The sequence below is a fragment of the Hemiscyllium ocellatum genome, chromosome 3 (assembly GCF_020745735.1).
Source record: "Hemiscyllium ocellatum isolate sHemOce1 chromosome 3, sHemOce1.pat.X.cur, whole genome shotgun sequence".
NCBI classification, from domain to species: Eukaryota; Metazoa; Chordata; class Chondrichthyes; order Orectolobiformes; family Hemiscylliidae; genus Hemiscyllium; species Hemiscyllium ocellatum.
Window position 1 is genome coordinate 31,766,829 of NC_083403.1, and position 24,696 is coordinate 31,791,524.

At 40.5% G+C, this 24,696-nt stretch overlaps 2 protein-coding genes across 2 annotated transcripts in view; one reads left to right on the forward strand and one right to left on the reverse strand.

Annotated features, from left to right (window-relative positions):
• Window positions 1-24,696, forward strand: part of scml4 (Scm polycomb group protein like 4) — a 125,244-nt gene that overhangs the window by 52,605 nt on the left and 47,943 nt on the right. Inside the window, exon 3 of the mRNA XM_060849402.1 lies at window positions 11,185-11,385. Coding sequence (XP_060705385.1) covers window positions 11,185-11,385 — 201 coding nt within the window. The remainder of the gene's footprint in view (window positions 1-11,184; window positions 11,386-24,696) is intronic.
• Window positions 17,949-24,696, reverse strand: part of sobpa (sine oculis binding protein homolog (Drosophila) a) — a 433,378-nt gene continuing 426,630 nt past the window's right edge. Inside the window, exon 10 of the transcript XR_009646484.1 lies at window positions 17,949-17,980. The gene's annotated coding sequence lies outside the window, so the exon portion shown is untranslated. The remainder of the gene's footprint in view (window positions 17,981-24,696) is intronic.

A 24,696-nucleotide genomic window follows, 5' to 3' on the forward strand; every position in this document is an offset into this window, starting at 1 on the left:
TCATTGGTCTGGCTTCCTCAGCCATGGCTCCCTGATTGGACCAGTCAGAGGGGCTGTTATATTTTATGAGGTTCATCTGGCTGAGCTCATTACAATCACCACATGGGGAAATATTTTCTCAACATCCACACTGTTAGCCCTCTCAGAATCTTGCAGGTTCAGTAAGATCATCCTTCATTCTTCTAAACACCAATGAAATGGTTAGTTGAAAGATTTAGGGAGGAAATTCTGGGTACAGTCTAAATGGCTGGAGGTACGGCTGTCAATGATGGGATAAAGGGATAAAGTTAAAAATCACACAACACCAGGTTATAATCCAACAGGCTTAATTGGAAACACTAGCTTTCGGAGCGAGAGACCAAGACTATAAAATATTTAGTTCAATTAATGGGGTCTGTAGATCTCAAGAGTACGTTATTGAGACAGGGAAGGCTACTGAGGGATCTATAAGCTTTCAAATGTTAATAATGAGGTTTTGGAGTCACTGGAGCCAATCACATCAGCAAGGCTAGGGGTAAAAGATACTGTTTTGTAACAGTCAGGTTTTACAGGAAGCTATTGGGTTTATTGAATCTGCAGATCACGAAGATATGGATGAGGGTGTTAGAGGTTGATGGGTTCACATAGATGGGTTCATGTAGAGGCTGAGGTGAGTGATATTCCAGAGCTGGAAGTGGGTAAAATTTATGCTGGCAAAGTTACAGTGTCAGACTGTCTGCTCAGTGAGAAGTCTAGTTCGCCCCATGAGAGAGATGACTGTCACTGATTTTGTGATAGGGATTATAGACAATTCATTTAGTCTTCTTAATGTTTGGCTTGTTGGACGTTGTACATCACCCACAGACCTGTGTGACATCATAGGAGCAATAAACGGCAGAGATGGCAGAGCTGAGCTGGATATCATCAATATTACATCTGGAAACTAATATCCTATCTTCAGACGATAAAGATAAATGGTAGTGTACTGAGAAACCATGGATAAAGATGCTAACGCTATGATCAGACACATAATAGTACAATGAGCTGAAGAAAGCTCATATCTAAACAACTAAGTCAAAAGTTACAGAGAGCGGGTCAGAGAATGTCATTTGTGATGATTGGAAATGTGAAAGGGACAGAAAACTGATTAACAATATTCAGACAATGAGTTGCAGGGGAGATAATTATGAAATTAAGAGGGTGACAATTTTTCAAAATAATTTGGAGAATTAAGGAAGTTTAAAGATGGGGCAGTAGTTTTCAAGGAGCTAGATTCTGATCAATCGTACACCTCAGAAGTAGGTGAGAATTGAACCGAGGTCTCCTGGCACAGAGGAATGGACACTTCCACTGCACCACAAGAACCCTAATGTTTTCAAGGATGGCAGAGTCAATGTTCTTTTCAAAGACAGGCAGTGATAGCATGGAGTGGGGCAGGAGATTATTAGTGGTATTAGGAGAGAGACCTAGTTACAATGTTACTTGGAAGAAAGGAACTTTATTGGTCAAATCAATAAATTTTACATCATTAATATGAGAGTTTTTAATATGCTTGTTGAGAAATCTCTTCTTGTAAAGTTCTATTAATCTACATTTGCCAGCTCGTCTGCCTCTCTTTATTTGACTGTCTATCCATTTATCATCAGAGGAATTATAGCCCATGTCCTGGCCTATGTATATCCTTCAATCAATATTACACAAGTCACTACCCCTGGTTATTAACGCACTGAAGACGTCATATATTGGCTGCTGTGTATTGTATATCATGACAGTGAAAAATTGTTTGTTATTTGAATAGTGCTTTCGAATGACATGCAGTCATAGAGTCATAGAGTCCTACAGCACGGAGACAGGCTCTTTGGCCTAAATTGGTCCATGCCGACCAAATGAAGTCGAGAAACATGCTACAGCAAGTCTTTTTATTTACACATGTAATTTTACATATTTTACACATATGTCATTTTCAGAGAAAAGTTAATTGTGGGAAGTCTTTCTAAAGCATATCTTTAGGTTAACAGGTGTTATAGCACTCTTATGTAGCTAACGCAGACTCTCCCTCAGGTTCAGGATGTGGTACTGAGGTTAACGTATATGTCAACATGTGCCATGTTGTCAGGAATGAAGCCTAAATGACTGCTACAGTTTTTGCAGTCCACCCACACTGATTGTATCAGGGTGGCAGGTGTGTATTTTTTAAACAGAAAATATTCTTATGTTACTTCTAATCTATTTACAAAAAGAAATTTCAGTTATCTCTCTGTTCCTTCCTCTCTCTCAAGACACGAGGTAAAATTTGGATCAGTATCAGTGCCTTTTAAGGTCCCAAAATAGTCTAAGTGAACTCCCCCTACAGTGTCCTATACATTGTTGAGGGCATTAATGCAGTGTGAATGCATGCCAGAAGTAGGTAGACTAGGGAAAGTATGATATCAGTCAGTGTGAGCTCTGATATGATGTAAGCATCACTATTCTGGAGTGCAGCTAATGCTGTCCTAGTCACTCATAGGTCAACACGGACAGACAGTAGAAGGACACCCCAGCAGGGCTATTTAATGGGACCATTCATTATTATCAGCATAGCTGCAGAGTGTTTCCTTTGTGAATATTATAGTACAAATGTTTGGTACTCTTCACAGTTGTTGCAAAACATGCGTCAGGATTGGTGTGACAAATGTTGTGGAATCCCTTCTGCTGTACCATGCTTTTGTGAATTCACATAGGGGACTGATCCTAGGGCCATGCCAGTGCCTATTGCTTGGCAGCTTAGTCAACATACTCACTGGAAAGCCTTTGACTGTGAATAAATCATTATAGAAGCGGTAAGCTAGAATGAACATTCAGCAATGCTTACATTGGGCTAGAAATTTTGATCTTACGCAATCCTCCAGCTATCATTTTTTTTTCTGATATAACTTCATTACTATTTCTAAAAACATGGTTAGGCAGTGGGATCAGGGCCATTGGCTGGAAAACCCGTTCCTTGGTCCAGCTCGTGGTTTCTCGTTCAGGTGACAGATGAGGATAAAGATGATGTTGCTTCACATTTCTGAATTCCACAAGGTAGATATTACTGGGGTGTATCAGCAAGGAGTAAAATCAAGTTGACAATCTGCCTCTTAAGATTTTTAAATGCAGAACATAGTTTGTGAATTGTTTGGAAGGTATCACATATATTGAAGACATAATCAGGCCACACACAATGAACTGATGGTTCCCAAAAATTGGCTATGTGTTAATTTCAGGAAGGTATCCCTCCTTTTGAGCCTGGGGTGTTTTCTCAAGAAATTCATGCTGTTTACCCTCACAGAGTAAGTACCACACCTCTCTGCTGCTGCATCCATGCTTTTTGCACTTGCCAACAGAGGAACTACTCACCACAGCCAAGGTCTTCTGGTATTTTCCCTGCTGCCATATCTAAACACCAGCTTTGCACAAAGTCAATCTCAGAAGCTGCCATTGATAGTTATAACATGGGAGGAATCATACCAGAGATGACTAACAGAGGCACATTGCCACCCTGAATACCTACCAGGCGTCTTGAGGTCCTGGTGCTGTGGGAAGTGCAAAGTCCTCTTTCTCAGAACTGTCAGAGGAGACCATTGCACCAGAACTTGTTCTGAAGTTGCAGTGCAGTGTGCAGGGCTTGCCCAGCAATGCAGGAAAATGATTAATGACTTCTTGCACTTGCAAAGGCAAGCAGCACCACCCTCTCTCTGGTACCTCACTCTCACTGTCTCACACTGCTACTTTCATGAGAAGTAACTTCTCCTCATGCAGTTTTAGGTCAATAATCCCTTATCCTAAAACTATGACTTCACATTCTAGATTTCCCCATGTGTCAACCATCCCTATCCTGTCTACCTCTGCTTTGTTAATCCCCTCTAGAATATTATACACCTTAATTAGATCTCTCATTCTTCTCAACTCCAGAGACTATTGGCCTAAATTGCTCAACCTCTCTTTATAAGATGAGCTCCCGATCTCTGGAATCAGCCTCCATTGAACTGCCTCCAGGAGACAGAGTGATGCCAGTCAGCACTGAGATTGAGTATGGATTACATTCAGGTCCCCTCAGGACATCCAGGAAGTGGCCAGCCCCTCCATTACTTGCAATGACCCCACCCGATGGCAGTTCAAGCAGAGAAGGGTGCAGCTACTGCTGGACAGGAAACTGCAGGATGCCTCGGTCTTTGAGCTATAAACACTCTGAGGACCACTTGCCCAAAATTCCAAGACCAACAGGTTTCACTCTAGAACAGGACCCTTCCACCCCCAAGCTGTGGATCCCGGGACTGCGACTTGATAGAGTGGGTGGGTAAGGAAAATGAAACCTTCTCAGTGCACCCAGGTAGTATGGATGAAACTTCATTGGAAATACATCATCCCATCTTTAAAGATATGGTCGCTTTTCATCATCAGTTGTCATTGTAGCTGCAGTTGCAAGAGTGGAGGTTTGTCTATCCTTAATACTACATGATGTTCTGTCCCAGTCTGAGTGATAGCTGTCCTTTCCCTGGTGCCCACACCCTGGCCTGAAACTTTGTCATAATTGAATGAGGGAGGATTGGATCTTGTGAATATTTCCATCCATTTGTAAACCTTAATTTTTTTATTAAACAACAGGAAAAGCTCGAGAAAGATCTAAGTGATTAACGGCATTTGTGGTTGAGGTTACACAGGGGATTCTGGCCTTTGCAGTATCAAAACATTTCCCCTCAGTGAGAGATGACCTCATTCAATGAGACTCTGAGTTGTTGTGGCTGCCGCTACAGTGCTGCAGGATAGTGAACAACATCCTCATTGTCTTACTTGGCACAAGGCTGTAGTTGCCCTGGATCCTTATTGGCTATCACACAACCTCAGTGGATCCTCCAGTTGTCTCGAGCAGCGAACCTGCTAGATTGAAACGCCAGACAAGACCTGGATGGGAACCTGATATGAGGGAGAGAACTTACAGCACGCACTGGCCCCAGTGGAAGAAGGAGCTATGTTGCAGATACACTAGAGAACACAATGTGGCATTCTAAGCACTGCCTCAAAACAGAGTATCATCTGCATCTCATCTGCATGGTATTCCATAGAAGACATAAGATTGTAGCTGTTCGGATCTATCGATGAATGAGCATGAAGAAAGCCAGTGGAGAGACCCGAGATGCAGTCTGCTCCAGTCTCCGACATACATGTATGGGTGTTTGTCCCTTCACACAGAGTGGCCTACTAGCAGCACCAGAATGCAAAGCCAGTCTTCTCCAAAGGGCAGTACACAAGTGGATAGCCGTATTTTAAGTGCATTAGCCATATGCCATGATGAGATGGTGAGGCTGGTACATGCCCGATGCCAACCTCTGTGGAGTGCCAGTGCCTGCTGCCAGTAGAGTGTATTCTGAGATTTTGGGGAATGCTGGACAAGACTGACACCCATGGGAGCAACGCTGGAGCTGCCAGGTTGCCACTGTCAATTTCACATCATCTCTGCTGCTTGGAGAAAAGCAAACTTCATACAAAAGCTTTTTTCTAATGAGCTGTAACTGCATGCAGACAGGCTTCGTACTGCTTACTAACATGGTTATCATTTCACCATTTCACCATGTCTGGTGGACAACCAGACTTCTTTCACTCAAAGTTGAGAATCTCAATTTTCCAAACTCACCACCTTTTCCCAACAGTCTTGGCATTGCTCACACTGTTCAGGAGGTCCGAGATTTCTGGGTAATTATGTTTATGTGTTTTCCAATGTTTGTTAGATGGTGCTTTGTTAGTCAATATATTAATTTATCTCACTTTTAGAGTCATATTCATAGAGATGTACAGCATGGAAAATAACCTTTCAGTTCAACTTGTCCATTTTCGTTTGAAATTTTGACTCAGGAATAAAAATCAATGTTTAGAGAGAAAGTGAAAACTATCGACATAACCCTTGCCTATTTATAATTATTACATGTACTTTAGCAACAAAGTTTATTTTCTGTATGGTACCTGTGTGCATAAATTTTGAATGCATGATATAAGCATAAGAAATCTTAGGAATTAGAAAGCAGCATTAGACCAATGGGCCTCTTGCTTTTACAAGGTCAATCTTACCTTTCCATTATTCATCAAATTCCTGAATCCCTTCTCTTTTTCAAGAAAGCACCAATTCTCTCTTGAAGCGACCAATATTGGGCTTCGCTGGTTACCTACCTATGACTGTCTTGAGCTTTGGAAGAAAATATTTTATCTGACTTCCCTGAATTTGTCACTGTAAATTCACAAACCTTGCTTTTTTTTTACCTAAAATGAAAGCCTTTGAGCCTGCCCTCTAACACAGTTTGTCTGGATCAATTTTAATCCTCTTCATAATCTGCAAAGCTTCAACTCGATTAATTCTGGCTTTTCTCTAAAACTAAAAAAAAATCAAATTTCTCATCAAGCATTTATTGGGTATGAGACATGTCAGTGGGAGGAAAATTCTTCATATTACATAAGAACATAAGAAATAGGATCGGGGTATTCATACAGTACATCGAAACTGCTCCACCATTCCAAATGGTCTTGGGCTCCAACTTCACTTTGCTGTTTGCTTTTCATAATGTTTGGTTTCATGAGAGAGCAAAAAATGTATCTGTCTATCTCAGTCTTAAATAAATTATGTTGCATTCGTAACCAAAGGGGATAGTGAATTTGAAGGTTCACAACCCTTTCAGTGGAGAAATTTCTGCTCATCTCTGTTCCAAATGGTTGGTCCTTTATTCTGATACCAGATCACTGCTGAAATAAATTGCTTTTCCAGCAGAAAACTGTGTTCAATATTTCACATTCCAATTTACACCGCCACTGGGAGATCAAAGACAAGCTGAAAATATTTATTCAGCATTCCTGCCATTTCTTCACTTCCATGATATTTTCTCCTGTCTCTTATTTGTAAGGCATCAATGTTTACTTTATCTACTGTCTCCCTTGTTATGTATTCATAAAAGTTTTCATAATCTCTTTTTATACGCTTGGCTAGTTCACCCTTATTGTTTTTCTTTCAGTTTTATCAACATTTTGTTGGCCTTTGTTGGTCTCAAAAACAGGCCAAAATGGAGGACTGCAGATGCTGGAAGTCAGAGTCAAAATACGCGGCACTGGAAAAGCGCAGCAGGTCAGGCAGCATCCAAGGAGCAGGAGAGGCGACGTTTTAGACATAAGCCCTTCATCAGGAATGTCCACTCCTGATGAAGGGCTTATGCCCGATAAGTAGACTCATCTGCTCCTCAGAGACTGCCTGACCTGCTGCGCTTTTCCAACGCCACACTCTCAGACTTCTATTCTTTGCAATGTTTTTTGGAAGCTGTGGATGGATTTGTCTTGCTGCACTTTTGTTTTTAAATAGAGCATATTTTATCAGACTTATTGAATTTTTTTTAGTTATTTTCTAATGCTTGTTTACCATTGAATCCTCTAATTGATTTATCCAGTCAACTTTACTGAGTTCCACGATCAAAGAAATTAAAAGCACTTTTGGAAACCCAAGAGTCTGTTGGTGAAACTCGTGAGTCTGGAGAAAGGCTGGTAACTCTGTTGGAGATATAAATATTATTCATGTTGGTCCCAGAAACAAACATTTGGCTGTGAAGATAAAAGATAATTGCTTTTCATTTTGGTTTAGCATATCCCAAGTATGCCACATTGCAAAGAAGATGAATGGTGTGTTTGAAGGGCAGTGGGTGAATGCAATGAGTTAGGGAAGTACCACTTCTTATTTATCGGTGTGTTTCACTCACTGAAGATCACAGTATGCTGTTCACTTTGGGAACAGATAGAGGCAGTTGCATTTAAAGAGCTGAAAGAACAAGGAAGATAAATGTTACCTCAAAGAATAGCTGGATCTCTGAGGAAATTATAAAGTAAATCCTAGGATTTTTCCAGAAGGAATAATGACATTGTTGGGTATAATTAGGAAATAAAAAGCAAGGAAGTAATCTAAAAAAAAACAGATATTTTTTGAGAAACTCAACAGGTCTGGTAGCATCTGTGGAGAGAAAAGCAGAGTTCACGTTTCAAGTCCAGTGACCCTTTTTTCAGAACTTCTGCACTTGAAACGTGAACTCTGCTTTTCTCTCCACAGATGCTGCCAGACCTTCTGAGTGTCTACAGAAATTTCTGTTTTCGTTCCAGATATTCAGCATCTACAGATCTTTTTTTGTTTAAAAGTAAAAAGGGGAATTAGATTAATCACTCAGTCTTGACAAACCATAGTTAGTAATGCTTGCTTTCTTAATATACTCCAAAGGTTGTTTTGTTTGAAAACATGAAATCTTGCAGCATAATTTATTTTGGTTAACCACCGCATGTTCAAGGTAGACAAGCAGGAGGCTGGAAGAACAAAGCAAGCCAGGCAGCATCAGGAGGTTGAGAAGTCAATGCCTTGGGTGTGACCCTTCTTCAGGACTGGGGGTAGGTGTAGGGGGAGCTGCAGATAAAGGGGGGGTCGGGGAGGGTTTTAGGGTGGGGAGAGGGGTAAAGTGATAAGGTAGGAATAGATGAACACAAGAGGAGGTTGCGACCTGGTTGGTTGATGGGAGGAATGAATCCGGTTGGTAGCTGGAAGGAAGGGTCAGTCAGAAGGATGGAAGGGAGAAGGAGGGGATGGGAAGTGAGTCGAGGGATGGGAAGGGAGGTTATTTGAAATTAGAGACCTCAATGTTGAGTCCTCTGTGCTGTAGGCTGCCCAGGCAGAAGATGAAGTGTTGCTCTTCTGGGAGATCCAGCCGGCCCCTGTGAGCCTGGCTGAGATGCTCAGTGAAACATGCCCTGAGTGTATGCTTGGTTCCCCCACCCCCGATGTAGAGAAGACCACAATAGGAGCATCGGATACCGTAAAACTAGATTGAAGGAGATGCAGGTTAACCTCTGTCTCACCCTGAAGGACTGTATGGGGGCCTGGATGGAGGTGAGGGAGGCAGGTCTTGCATCTTTTCCGGTTGCAGAGGAAGGTACCTGGGTGCTGGGGATTGGGGGAAGTGGGTGGTGGCAGGGAGTTGGTGGGGAGAATGGCGCAAACCAAAGACTGTCGAAGGGAACGGTCCTTGTGGAAGACAGAGAGGGGTGGGGAGGGGTAGATGTTCTTGGTGATGGGGTCTAATTGGAATTGGTAGAAGTGTTTAAGGATGATACGTTGGATGTGGAGACTAGTTGAGGTGGTAGGTGAGGGCAAGCGGCACCCTGCCTTTATTGAGTTTAGATGGGTGAGCTTAAAGCAGTGGAGCGGGGAATTGAAGAGGTGCATAGGAAGGCTGTCTGGATGACAGAGGGCAGAAAAGCACATTGTTCAAAATAAGTGGACATCTGGGATGCTTGGGAGTGGAATGTCTCCTCTTCCGAGCAGATGTGGCAAAGGCAGAGGAATTGGGAAATTAGATTAGATTCCCAACGGTGTGGAAACCCCACCGACCCTCTGAAGAGTAACCCAGCCAGACCCATTTCCCTCTGACTAATGCACCTAACACTGTGGGCAATTTACCATGGCCAATTCACTTGACCTGCACATCATTGGACTGTGGGAGGAAACCGGAGCACCCAGAGGAAACCCACGCAGACACGGGGAGAATGTGCAAACTCCACACAGACAGCCCCCTGAGGCTGGAATTGAACCTGGGTCCCTGGTGCTGTGAGGCAGCAGTGCTAACAACTGAGCCACCATGCCACCCAAATTCTTGCAGTTCTTGCAGGATACTGGGTGAAGAAGATGTCATCTAGGTAGTTATGGGAGTCTGTGGATTTACAGTAAATGTCCATCTGGTGACTCTCACTGGAGATGGAAAAGGAGAGGTCAATAAGGGAAAAGAGGTGTCCAAGATAGACCAAGTGAATTTAAGGGCGGGATAGAACTTATGGGCACAGTCGATGAACTACTTCAGTTCGGCATGGATGCAGGATGCTGCACTGATGCAGTCATCGATGTAATGGCAGGAGAGTTGGGGCATGGTGCCTGTGTAGGTAGTGAAGAGGGACTGTTTGTCATAACCGACAAACAGGCAGGCCTAGCTGGGGCCCATCTGTGTGCTCTAAATCAAAGCCCGCTTTGGAAGTTAATGGTCCCTATAGAGGCCATAGGAGCATGCTTGAGAATTACCTTTGTACAAATATGCTTGGGGACCTATAACACCTAGCAGTGTTTTTTGATTCCTGCTATTCCTCATCGCCACTTATTCTGATTCTACACCATGAAATTCTGAGCCAAGATTCTTTCTCACAAATAACCCTAAGTCATCCTTTCCTATCAGGCTACCCTTCTTTTCCATTTTGCCTGATTTATGTTTTGCACTGGAGTATTTATTTTTCAAACTTGTAACCATTTCTTGTAATGGTGATTTAATCTAAACAAATCTAAGAAATCTTATTCTTATTTGTGCCACTAGTTCACCTACATTATTCAGGATGCGCTGTAGGTTCAAAGTGTCTTTAATGTTATTTTGCTTTGATTTGATTTGATTTATTGTTGTCACATGTAATGGGATACAGTGAAAAGTGTTGTTTTGTGTGCTATACTGGCAGACTGTACCATACAAAAGTGCATCAGGGTCAGCAGAGCAGAGTGTAGAACACAGTGTTACAGCTGCAGAGAAGGTGCAAAGATAGAGAGAGAAAGAGAGAGAGAGAAAGAGAGAGGTCAACATTAACATTTGAGAGGATAATTAAAAAGTCTGATAACAATGGGAAACAAGTTGCTCTTGAATCTATGCATACGTATATTTAAATAGTTATATCTTCTGGCCAATGGAAGAGAGTATAACCATTACAACTATCGTTGCAACTATTCCCTGGATGGATCTTGCCCTCTGTTCCACCATGGCAGCTGGACACTCACTCCGTTTCTGATCACTCTGCTTTTCTTTGCCCATATCACGTCAGTGCTGATTTTAACAGCGTGATACCAAACAATTTTGGGAAGATTTCCCCTTTTATAGCACCATCAACATGTTATTGCAAATAATTGAATACAGGAAATCTTTGACCACACGTTTGAGATGTGGCTACTCCACAAGCTCAAGGGGAATTCAGATAATAACATCACTTACTGAAGCTGAAGATTGAAAATTCTGCTAGACGTGTTCATTATTGGGAAGGTTGAATAATAATTTCTTCAGGAAATTTTTCAGAAATTCGGAGTTTTATTTGAGCTAATTGTATTGCAATAAGCTGCCACGCATGCTTAACATAGCTGATCTTTCCATGTTGCAGTTTGCATATATGTCAACAAACATGCCTGTGCTGGGCCACATCTTGATAAGAAGAAGTTGCTGCAGCTACCAGACCATTTTGGCCCTGCCAGAGCATCCATGGTCCTTCAACAGGCTGTCCAAGCATGCATTGACTGCGCCTATCAACAAAAGGCAGTATTTTCATGTCTGAAGCAAGGCCACGGAGGAGAGCTGATATCAGGTATGGGATTAAACATTCTTAAGATCACTTATACAAGTTAGCAACAAAAGTATTGTTCTGGTGTAAAAACAAACTGTTCTGATCTTCTAAAAGTGATGACACATTATCACGTGGTTTTAGTAGGAATGCTTAGAATCCATTTAGCATGAACTGCTACATCATCTGTGTTGTTGCACCTTGAACTTATTTGTGTCTTTAATGTAGTCATTTATCTGTAAAAGTTGAGTGTTTTGCATATTATTTGTGTATACATGCAATATCTGGTCTTAGTGGCTGCACATGTGCTTTAAAACAGGAGATAATTCAGTGCATTTGCAAAATATTACAGAACTTTGATTGACTCAGATATTACATCTGTAGTCTCCTATTTGATTATAATGGCTGTGAATGAAAAATAATTCCTTTCACAAATGTAAAGCATCCTTTTGCAAGAAAGCTATAGAATAAAAGTACAGTTTAATAACTAACATATTATTTACAACTAAATTATGCAGTGATGAACCTCAATACAACCTCTGAAATTCTACATTAGACTCCAAGGGCTGATGACAGAGTTGTCAGTTCCAGAGAATATTGATGATGACTGCTGACAATTGCACAGTCAGGATAACAACAAATTTTGGATCATTTATGAATCAAGGTTGATAGGGATTATAAAGTTACCAATTTGATGGCTGTTTGTGTTGAGATTCCTTTGGGCATGAGAGATACTTTAAATGTTTCCTTACACTAATGAGTACAGTAACAGCAAATGACTAGTGACTTTAAATTATAAAAAAAAAAGCTTGCAGCAAATACTCAATTTAGCTACTTCTGAGCACACAATAATTTAACTGATGCAAACCCATGACTTCTCTAATTGATTATCACAATTATTACAAAGCAGTGAAACATGAAGCAAGAAAGTAGGTCTCGAATTGAGTTTCCAATATTGAATCACTGGTTTCAGTATGAATCAAGTGCAAAAGACAGGGTGTGGTAAGGCCAGCCATTGTTATCCAGGAAATCAGGGGTTAACAGAGGGCAAATCAGTAAAGTCTCCTGCAAGTCAACAGGGCATTGGCAAAATCCTGGCAACTTGCCAGTCAGCTCTCTCAGCAAGTGAATTGGGTTGTCTTGTTACATCCTAACAGGGAGCTAGCTATATTTCCAGTGCTGTGCAGATTGTTTACATGACCCATTTTCTTGTCTCATGTTTCTTCACTTTAACATAATTGTATTAATCAATTTGAGAAGTCATGGGTATGCTTATGGTTAGATTAGATTATCTACAGTGTGGACACAGGCTATTAGACCCAACAAGCCCACACCAACCCTCCAAAGAGTAAATCACCCTGATTTGCATCAGATAAGTTATTGTATGCTCAATAGTAACTAATTTGAGTATTTACTGCAAGCATTTTTGTTGTTATTTAGCGTCACTATTCATTTGCTGATTACTCTGCTCACTAGTGTAAGGAAACATTTAAAGCATCTTCCAATGACCAAAGTAATCCCAATGCAATCAGCCACCAAATTGGGAACTTCGTGATCTCTATCAACCCATGATTCACAAATGACCCAGAATTTGTTGTTATCTTGACAGTGAAATTGTCATCAGTCACCATCAATATTCCCTGAAACAAAAACAGGAATTACTGGAAAAGCTCAGCAGGTCTGGCAGCAACTATGAAGAGAAATCAGAGTTAATGTTTCGCATCTGGTGACACTTCCTCAAAATTGTCTCTGGAACTAACAGCTTCCACCATCTGAGAGAAAGTGAGTGCAGATGCTGGAGAGTCAGAGTGTCAGAGTCGAAAGATGTGGAGCTGGAAAAGCACAGCAGGTCAGGCAGCATCTGGAGAGTAGGAGAGTCAACGTTTCAGGTGTAAACCCTTCATCAGGAATGTGTGTGTGTGTGTGTGTGTGTGTGTGTGTGTGAGAGCTTCTACCATCTGCCCATATAGTTAAATGTGGGCATTCAGAAGTTGTTGTCAGCAATCCCTGCTTCGCTGTAGGGTTCAATGTTGCAGTCTTGTCATAGAATCACAGAAATCACCAATTTGACTTAAATTCCAAATTATTATACTCTATTCTCACCAAGAAAAGTGTTGAAAATGTTAAGCCATTTTGAAGAGCATAAAATTGAGTTTTTGTCACATGCTGAGTCATACTAGTGTTTGGAGAATCTCTCTGACCCTGAAGAAAATCTAACTTTAAAAACTTAGAGTATAATTCCTTCATTTCGTGATTTAAAAAAAAATCTACTGATTATTAAAATAATAAAACTGAATTTTAATTTTATATTTGCTTAGATTTCAGCCTCTACCTTAATCCCATTGTAAACAATGAGAGCATAAAGTTACAAAGGGATATTGATAGACAAGATGAATGGGCAAAACTGTGACAGATGTAGATCAATGTAAGGAAGTGTGAGGTTTTCCATTTTTGACTAATAAAGAAGAGATAAGGGTACTTCCTAGACGGTATGAAATTAAACACAGTGGACGCTCAAAGATACTTGGAGATTCAGGTGTATAGATCCTTAATATGCCATGGACCTGGGCAGAAAATATTTAAGAAAGCAAATAGAATGCTGGTCTTTATATCTAGAAGATTGGAATAAAATGATGCAGAAATTATGCTGCAGTTATACAAAGCCCTGGTTAGTCCTCACTTGAAGAACTGTGAGCAGATCTGGTCACTACATCTTAGGAAAGATATATCGGCCTTGGAAGGAGTACAATGTAGGTTTACAGAATGATATCCAGACTTCAGCGGTTTACTTAGGAGCAGAGATTATATAAATTAGGCCTGTTTTCTCTACAACTTAGATCTGATTGAAGTCTTCAAGATATTAATAAGGAAAAACAGGTTGGGTAAGGATAAACTATTTCCACTGGTTGAGGATTATAGAACTAGGGGTCATAGTTGGAGAATTAGGGCCAGACCATTCAGGAGGGATGTTAGGAAGCACATTTACTTACCAATGATGGGAGAGGTTTGGAACGCTCTTCCACAAACAGCAGTGGATGCTGGATCAGTTGATAATTTAAAATCCCAAATTTACAAATTTTTGTGAAGGAAAAGTGCCGCAGATCAGCCATGATCTTATTGATGATGGAATAGGCTTGAGGACCTGAACAGCCTATTCTTATTTCAGCTTTCCATCCATACGTGCCAACTTTGTTTTACTCTCTGTAAAAATATTAAAGCAAGCGAATAATCAACTTTTTAAAACATTCCTGGTTTACAGTCTGTAAGAATTTTACAATCTGATTGAGTTCTCAGTTTGCCAATCCTGTTTGTGTTAGACATGAATGTACTCCTATAGCTGGTGCTGAAATGAAATGAATGTTGTCATAGAGGAAACTGAGCCTGCCAAATCCTTGTGGACAGCTTTCTTTGAGATCAGTGGCAATCACTGTTCTTTCATCATTGACCACAGAATCTCAGCCATTTAATTGGTATTTGACTAATGTGTCAAAAAAGTGAATTAAAACAAGTAGTCAAACTCACTTGTAATAAAGACCAAATTTGTATTTCCCTCCTAATTGCTTGGCTGTTAACGTTTGGTGACTCACGGACACCAAAGTACTGTAAAATGTCACTGTTGCAAAATACATTTCACCATTCCAAACCATTGAAAACACACACATAGAGCTCTATCTAGTGGCAAAGTTAAAAATCACACAACACCAGGTTATAGTCCAACAGGTTTAATTGGAAGCACACTAGCTTTCGGAGCGACGCTCCTTCATCAGGTGGTAGTGGAGGGCTCAATCCTAACACACAGAATTTATACGAAAAATTTACAGTGTGATGCAACTGAAATTATACATTGAACAATTGATTGTCTGTTAAGCCTTTCATCTGTTAGAATACAGTGATAATTTTACTTCTTTCATGTGTAAATCACAAAACCTTTTTTTTAAAAAGTTGCATTCTCGGGTAAGCTGTTAACAATGGTGATAGCTAGACAATATGTTGAAGGTGTTGGTCCCCTGTGTCCTCTGTTCTATGCCATGATGTTTAGATTGATTCTAATCTAAAAAGTGAGATAACGGAGTTTTACATAAATTCATGCAGTTTTTGAGCTCAGAGTTTTACATGAATCCGTGCAGTTTATGAGCAAAGTACAATGTAACCCTGCAAGTACAAATTCACCCCACAAAATATATCTGTGCATGTGGGTCTTTGTCTGTGTATGTATGTGTGTGTGTGTGTGTGTGTGTGTGTCTGTCTGTCTGTCTGAGTTGGGGGTTGTGAGTGTGAGAAAGTGTATGTGTGTGTGTAGTGAGTGCAAAGTGTCTTAAGTCTGTGAGGGGGTGGATGTGTGAGTGTGGGAGTGTGTATGTCTGTAAGGGTGTGTGTGTGTGGGTGTCTGTGTGCACGTCTGTGTGTATGTGTGTCCGCGTGTATGTGTGTATAGGAGTGTCTGTGTGTGTGTGAGAGTGTGTCTGTATAGGAGTATCTATGTGTGTGTATAGTGCAATGGTGATCACCTGTAATGTGACATGAACCCAAGTTGAGGCCCTCCCTATGGGTACCGAACTTAGCTATCAGCCTCCGCTTGGCCAACTTCCTCTGCTGCCTGTCCCGAAGTCCACCTTGGAGGATGGTCACCCGAAGGTCCGAGGCTGAATGTCCTGGATCACTGAAGTGTTCCCCAACTGGGAGGGAACCCTCCTGTCTGTTGAGACAGACACCCACACACATCCTTACAGACAGACACACTCCCACACTCATACATCCACCCCCTCACAGACTTAAGGCACTGCATTCACTACACACACACACACACACACACACACACATATACTTTCTCACACGCACAACCCCCAACCCAGACAGACAGACACACACAGACAGACAAAGACCCACATGCATACATATATTTTGTGGGGTGAATTTGTACTTGCAGGGTTACATTGTACTTTGCTCAAAAACCGCATGCATTCATGTAGAACTCTGAGCTCAAAAACTGCATGAATTTATGTAAAACTCCATTATCTCACCTTTTAGATTAGAACCAATCTAAACATCATGGCAGAGAACAGAGAACACAGGGGGCCAACACCTTCAACATATTGTCTAGCTATCACCACTGTTAACAGCTAACCCAAGAATGCAACTTTTAAAAAAATGTTTTTTTGACTTACACATGAAAGAAGTGAAACTATCACTGTATTCTAACAGATAAAAGGCTAAACAGACAATCAATTGTTCAATGTATAATTTCAGTTGCATCACACTGTAAATTTTTGCTATAGATTCTGTGTGTTAGGATTGAGCCCTCCACTACCACCTGATGAAGGAGCGTTGCTCCGAAAGCTAGTGTGCTTCCAATTAAACCTGTTGGACTATAACCTGGTGTTGTGTGATTTTTAACTTAGTACACTCCAGTCCAACACCGGCATCGCCAAATCATATCTAGTGGCAGTTTGTGAAAGTAATCTCAAACAGTAATGCAATCCACATAGAAATACTTTAGAGATCTGAGTTGACCATTACAGTTCAATAACTTATGAAATGGAAGTGAACAAACATAGCAATTTTAATTTTTCCCCTTTATTATCAATTACTAGTTATTAATTTACATAAAAGAAATTGTTATGATTGTTATACATGCATCGTCTTCACAATCTATATCAATGTTTCAGATGTGGCCATGAAATGTATTATTTTAAAGTTTGTAGATGACACAAAATTAGATGGGAGTGTAAGCTGTGAGGAGAATGCAAAAATGCTTCAAGGAGATTTTAAGAGAGTAAGTGAATTGGCAAAAACGTGGGCAGATGGAATACAGTGTGAAGAGATGGGAGGTTATCCTGTTCGGTAGGAAAAGCAGAAACAGAAGGTATGAGTATCCCCTTTCTGAAGGTGGTGAGAAAGATGGCAAAAGCAGCTTCTTAATTGGATGAATTTGTAATGTACACACTTACTTCCTCCTCAACACGTCAGCAATTAACCCCTTCCCCAACGACATTTTTGGAGAAAACGTTTCATTTTCAGATGAATTTTTTATTGCTTTTTTAAATATTATTTTTAATGCTGATTATGGAAATAACTTTTGTTTTTATCTATTTCCAATATTTTACTTGAAATTTTATTTTGAAGATACCATTTTCGGCAAAAGAAAATTGGTCTTTCAAGTCGTTCATCTTTCGACCAGTTCATTTCTTGATCTGGCATTTTCACAATACCCCCAAACATTTTCAAGGCGAAAAACACACAAATTTCTGCCTTTGTAACAGGGCGCCACATACAATCTCTTTCTCCAGTTTGTTCAGCAAAGCGATTAGTTTTGTCCACAACTCGATCAATAATTCTGTTGTCACATAAAAGACTAAAAAAATCCAAAGGAGTCATATCAGCTGTGTCTTAATCAATTGATATTCCAGGAGTTCCAGTGAATGGGAAGCGTGGTGATGGAGGAAGCATGTATTCTTCCAACACCACATGTCGACACCAAATTCGACCATCCTCCTCCTCCTCCTCACTTGAGAGAGAATAGCCATTATCAGACGAACTTGCACTCTCATCTGATGTATCCAAGCTTCTAATAGAAGGTTCATTCTCATTGTCATCTTCTGAGCTCGACATCTGGCCGTAACTTGTAAAAAAAACCAGAAAAAAACGAATGACAGTGTGTGCCCAAAAGCGGTGCGTCGACACTTCTTGCAATGCCTGAGGTGGAAGAGACACAGCTACCAGATATATGAGTCACCGAGTATACTCGTTTCTAGCTGAGAAGGGCCCAGAAATGCCAAGAATTGACGTATAAACTCGTCAGTGGCTGTTTTTGAAATTAAATGTTTTGGACGAGTTTACTCTCGCACTCTGAAAAAGACACATTGGGTGAAGACAAGTTAACCCGTTTTTGCTGGGTAAGGGGTTAAGTGCTCGCCACAAGTTAAGTTGACAATTAACAGTTGCTTCAGGGTCTCAACTCACTGCCAGCCTTTGATAGCCCTTTGAGCCTGCTCTACTACTCATTATAGCTGTGGCTGATTATCCAGCTCAGTACCCTGCTCCCTCTTTTCCCCCATACCTTGTGATCCCCTTAACCCCAAGTGTTATATCCAATTCCTTTTTGAAACTACACAATGTTTTGGCCTTGACTGTTTTCTGTGGTAGCAAATTCTACAGGGTCACCACTCTCTGCATGATAAAATTTCTCCTCATCTCAGTCCTGATTACCCTTTTGATAGACAATAAAAGTGACTGGCTTCCTAATAGGACAACCTGCCACTCAAGTCAGGGACATGCCAATTTGACCTGTTATGGACTAGGGGACAAAGGGGTGGCCACTTCTTGCTGTCTCATCCCTGAAGCTTAGGTCTCCATCAATGATCACCCATGCACAGTAATTGCTGGTCTCTGATTAGCTTGAAGCTTCTGGCAATTTGGGACATCAACATTGAGGCCCACGAATGTCCGAACAGCTCACTGGTTCAGCTCCTAACTTCCTGATTGGTGTTTAATCTAACTCTCCTCTTGTGGGAAAATCTGGAATGTGGGGCATGCTTTAAAAATGAGGGATTTCCCTATTTAAGATAGACATGAGCAATTTGTTTTTTTATCCCTGAGGTTTGTGAGTCTGTGGAATTCCTTCCTCAAAAGGCAATGGATGTAGAATCTTTAAATACTTTTAAGGCCGAGCTTGACAGATTCTTGATGATCAAGGGATGAACGGTTATGAGAGGAAGCAGGAATGTAGAGTTGCGTTTAAAATCAGATCATCCATGATCCAATTGAATGGCAGAGCAGGCTCAAAGGGCCGAATGGCCTACTCCTATTCTTTGTTGAGATGATCATAAGGTTTCTCCTTGGTGGGATCAGGGAATCAGACACCACTGCAGACACTGCCCCCATACTTATTACATGGAGCAATACATTTCAGTCACAAAGTATTTCTTAAAGAGCAGGAGGATGGGCAATGGTGAAATTTCATGGCACTCTGGTGTCCATGAGTGACCCAAAGTTGACAGCCAACTAATTAGGAGGGAAATACTATTTTGGTCTTTTTTCCAAGTGAGTTTGACTATTTTCTTTAATTCACTCTTGGGATTGTGGGCTGGCCAGTGTTTATTGCCCATCCCTTGTCTAAAAAATTTGATTGAATTTTTTTGATGTGGTTACCAGGTGTATGAATGAGAGTAGTGCCATTGCTGTAATCTACATGGACTTCAGTAAGACTTGTGACCAGGTGTCACTTGGTGGACTGGGTAGGAGCTAAGAGCCCATGGGATCCAGAGAAATTTGGCAAATTTGGATGCAAACTGCCAAGTGACAGGAAACAGAGGGTGATGGTTGAAGGGTTTATTAGTAACTGGAAATCTGTATCCACTGTCGTACAACAGGGTTAGATGTTGAGTCCCTTGTATACGTTAATGATCTAAATATGATTGTAAGTGTTATATTCAGTAAGTTTTACTATGTTATGAAATTTAGTCATGTAGTTAGTATCGAGGAGGAAAGCTTTAAACTACTGAATGCTGCAGATAGGCTGATCAGATAGGTTGAATGGTGGCAAGTGGAATTTAATTTGAAAAGAGTGAAGTGATGCCTGACTAACAAGGCAAGGAAGTCCACAATGAATGGTAGTCCCTAGGAAGTACAGAGGATCAGAAGGATTTTGATATGCATGTCCATATATCATTGAAGGCAACATGTCAGATTGGTGAGATGGATAAGAAGGCATATGGCACAATTGTCTTTATGAATCAAGACAACGAGCACAGAGGAAGATAGGTTACAATTGAGCTTTACATGATATTAGTTAGGCTATAGCTGGAGTACTGTGTGCAGTTCTGGCTGCCACACTGTGGGAAGAATATGATTGCACTAGAAATGTTTCAGAGGAGATTGTAGAATATGGCCTCAGCTAAAGTGATTCAGCCTGAAGAAAGACAGGATAAGCTTGGGTTATCTTCCTCAGAACAGAGTTCAAAGTTCTGACAGGCTTGGACAGAGAAGACAGGGGAGAACCTCATCGCTTTAATGGAAGGATCAATAAGTAGGGGGGAGCACAGATTTAAGGTAGGGAGCAGGAGGTTTAGAGGGAATTTGAGGATGTTTTTTCACCCAGAGGCATATAGGCATCTGGAATTCATTACCTGAAAGGGTGACATAGGTGGAAATCTGTAATATTTTTGAGAACTATTTAGATGAGCACTTGAAACACCGTAGCACACAATGCTATGGGCCAGGAACTGCAAAATGAGTTGAGAATAGATGGATATTTGATGACCAGCATGGACCCGATGTGCAGAAGGATCTCTTTCCGTGCTGTTAAAAACTCTCTGTCTCTAAATCCCACCGTGACAGCTGCTGAAATCTAAATTACAAATAGATTTTTTAAAAATCTGGAATTGAACATTAGTTATCAATAATGGTGACCATGAAAGTATCATTGATTGTGGTAAAAACCCATCAGAATTGCTAAGGCCTTTTAGGGAAGCAGTGTTCTGGCCTAAGTGTGACTCATTATAAGATGTGATCCCATTGAAGTCGACAATGTAAATAAAGGAATAGATAGGATAGATGCAGTTAAGATGTTTCCCCTTATTGGGGAGTGTGTAACCAGGGAACATAGTTTCAAAATCAGAAGGAAGTCATTTGGGAAAAAAGATGAGGAGGATTACTTTTTACTCAGAGGGTTTTGAACCTTTGGAATCTTCTACTGTTTAGACCAGGAAAATCTCTATCATTGAGCATGTTCAATGTCAATACTGGTGTTTTGAAATCTGTCAGGGATATAATTGGACAAAGGGACAGTGTGGGGGTGTGGTAGAGCTGCCTGAATGGGCTGAATGGCCTACTCTGTTCTAATGTTTTTATGTTCCAGACCTACAGCAATGTGACTGACTTGAAATGGCCTAAAGCCACCATGTTCAAGGTAAGTAAGGCCAGACCACAAAATACTGGCCTTACCAGCAATACTCGCATCCCACAAAATAGTTCTAAAAAAGGCAGACCAATCAAAAGATGTGCAGGTTAGACTGATTGGCCATGCTAAAATTGTCCACAGTGTTCAGGGATGTATAGGCTAGTTGGATTAGCCATGGTAAGTGTGAGATTACAGGTATATGATAGGAGTCTAGGTCTGAATGGGATGCTGTTCAGAGGGTTTGGTTCAGACTCAATGAGCCAGATGGCCTCCTTCCACACTGCAGGGATTCTATGATTCCATGCTGTCTCTTAAATGCATTTCAACAGGCAGGCAATAGGAAAGTTGTGCCAGATGTTAGAGAGATCTGTAGCCAAAACTGCACTGTTCAATCTATGAACCCAAGAGAGCAATGGAGCTTAATATATTCAAAGTTCAGATAAAATGATTTTTGGACTTCAGGAGAATCAAGGGATGTGGGGACTTGATGGCAAAATGAAGTTAAGGTTGAATCGGTCTTGACTATCAAATGTTAAAATCCTCAATGGGCTGCGTGGTCTACTCAAGTTCCTATTCCTTATGATGCCAATTAATCTAATAATAGTAAAATTATTTCTATGTTAATCTTAAAACCTAGGTGATTTTGTAGGAGATAACTCCCTCCCAATTTTGACCTTGCATTTTACTCTAAGGCACATCATGGATTTTGTCATTTTGTTTAATTTCAGAAATTTTGGCAGCTTTGACTCCCTGCTCCTTTTTATATACTCACTCAATCTCTTTCAGTAACATTTATTAATGATGTAGCTATTCTCCTTCTCCTAGTCTGCCAGGAAAAATAATGGCACAGATGACAGTTGTTAGCTAGGGTACTTGATTAGGGATGAAATTGCATTCAATTATTTAATAAATGAGCATGGATTTGATACATATGACAAGTGACAGCTTCGACCTGATGATTCCAAGGAAGCCAAGCCTGTCAATTGTTAAAAATGAGAGAATTCCAAAAGAATGGAAGTTGCAGCTGTTTCATACATTGGAACTACTTTGCTTTATAGAAAAGGCGAGACAATGAATGTTAAATATTGACTTCTAACTTGCTTTGTCTAATTCATAATTAAGATCTTGCACAGAGACTGAATGAATTTTCCTTACAATGCTAATAAAATGTAGTAGACCTTTGAGGTTCAATAACTTATTTGATAAGGCACACTCAGCAAAATGAAATGACACAAAATACTTCACAGCAGCACTAAAAAAAGCAAATATGTATTTGTTGCAGTATGACATGGGTTTATTACTATACCTGTACTGTACCTTTAAAAGTGTCACATGACATCACACCCTGTGCCATTTTGATTTAAAAAATATCAGATCACCTTAGTCTCTCTCTCTCTCTCTCTCTCTCTCTTTCTATCTGTGTGTGTCATGGAGTCAGCATAGTGGCTTCAGTCAGTCAGCCAGCTTTAGTGTTCAGGAACATGAGGACAAGTCAGAAGTCACACGTGACACCGGGTGATAGTCCAACGGGTTTATTTGAAATCACAAGCCTTCAGAGCGCTGCTCCTTCATCAGGTGAAGTGACTTGGGGAAGCACAGAACACAGACTTTGGGTATCAGTGTTTGTTATTGTAATGTAACATAAATGTAATATAAATGAACTTCAAGGATTCTAATCAAACATTACCCAGTCTTTATTGTATACGTTACAAGAACTAATACATAGAAAACCATAAACCACATCATGATGGCAGTAAGCTGGCACTAAAAGCTAGTCATGGTTGGTAGTTAGTGCCAGTAAGTGGACACTACAGGCTGAACCTGTTATATAATCACAACGTTTGCCAGTCTGCACAAGAGGTAACAAGTTTGTCAGTTGCAACACCAAATGTCAAGATGGCAATGTGGATCGCATTCATTTTGGTCACAGCTGAGCAGAGCAGATTCAGTGAGCTCCATTAAATGATGACCAGAAGCAACATCTGAAAAAGATCATCATTGGTGGGTGGCCTGAACACTTCGAACAGGTTCACAAGCAAATAGCTTCAGCCTGCTCATTCCAAGATGTTTTAGAATCTCCAAGAATGTAATCTTCAAGTGAAAGCCAGTCATAATTCCACAAGTGCTACATCAAAACATACCAGACCACATGCATATAGGTCACATGGACACAAAGAAACCTTGAGATCGGTATCTGACTCTATGTTTTACCTTATTAATAAGAACTTTGATAAGCTAATCAAGTCATATGGAGCATCTATTTCATCAGCCTCAAATATTGAGAGAATCTCTTCATCCACACACAATTCCTTTGGTGCCAATGTGCAAAATTGTTACTGATATTTTCATCAACAGCGACATTATTATATTCTGATAACTGACCATTTCACCAAATTCCTTTTTCTACAACAAATCAAGGATATCACCAGTGCAATGGTTGTTGACACATTCACTGCCATATTCACTATGTTCAGTGCTCCTCAACAAATTGTGTCCGACAATATTCCATTGTACATTAGTGATGTACATGTATAGGAAATGAGGCATTTATTAATATATTATCTCACTATCATCAGTCAACTGGTCTCTCAGAAAGCACTGTTCATATTGTAAAACCCATGACCATGAAACGTAGAGCTATTTGCCAAGATTTTCATATAGTTATATTAAATCTACATGCTGTTTCTTCAGGTAAGTTTACCCTCACCAACATGTTTAGGACACATATCAACATGGGTCTTCTGTCCCACACATGCTCACCAGCCAACCACATGTGAACAACATATTGTTGGAATGAAGGGAGAAAATGATATAAGACATGATAACCAAGCACACTGACAGTCTTGAATCAGAACAAAGCTTCAAAGTTTGAGATTTTGTCTCCAGTCTTGGTCATATACATTGTAATGAGTAATGGTCAAATTCTGCAAAGACACAGGTGATATGTCTCAACAGTACATCATTATCCACCCATCACACGCAGGTGATTCAGATTCTGAGGATATCATGCCAGAAAATGACCACAGATCAATGAGATATAGTACACCTCCATCCATGATGTCAGATAGCACACCGCAAAGTGCAGCTAAACCATCAAGTCATGTCAACTGCATAGGACTACATGTGATCATGCTGTAAATCTACCAAGGTGTTATCTGAATATACAGAAAGTACACAATGTATCAAGACAATATATCTACCTGCATCATTGTATATGTTTATTGAGTAAAATGTTCCCATTCATTAAGGGAAAAGGGGAGATATTGTACTATGTTGCTACATCCTGATCTCCTGAACCAAGGTCATCTCTACTGATTGCATGACACCATCCTTGACGAACAGTGCATAGGCAGTTTAGTTTTAGGACAGTTGTATGACATCAATACATGTGACATTCCAGTATAAAGGTACTTGCCTCACCTTCAGTCATTTCCTCT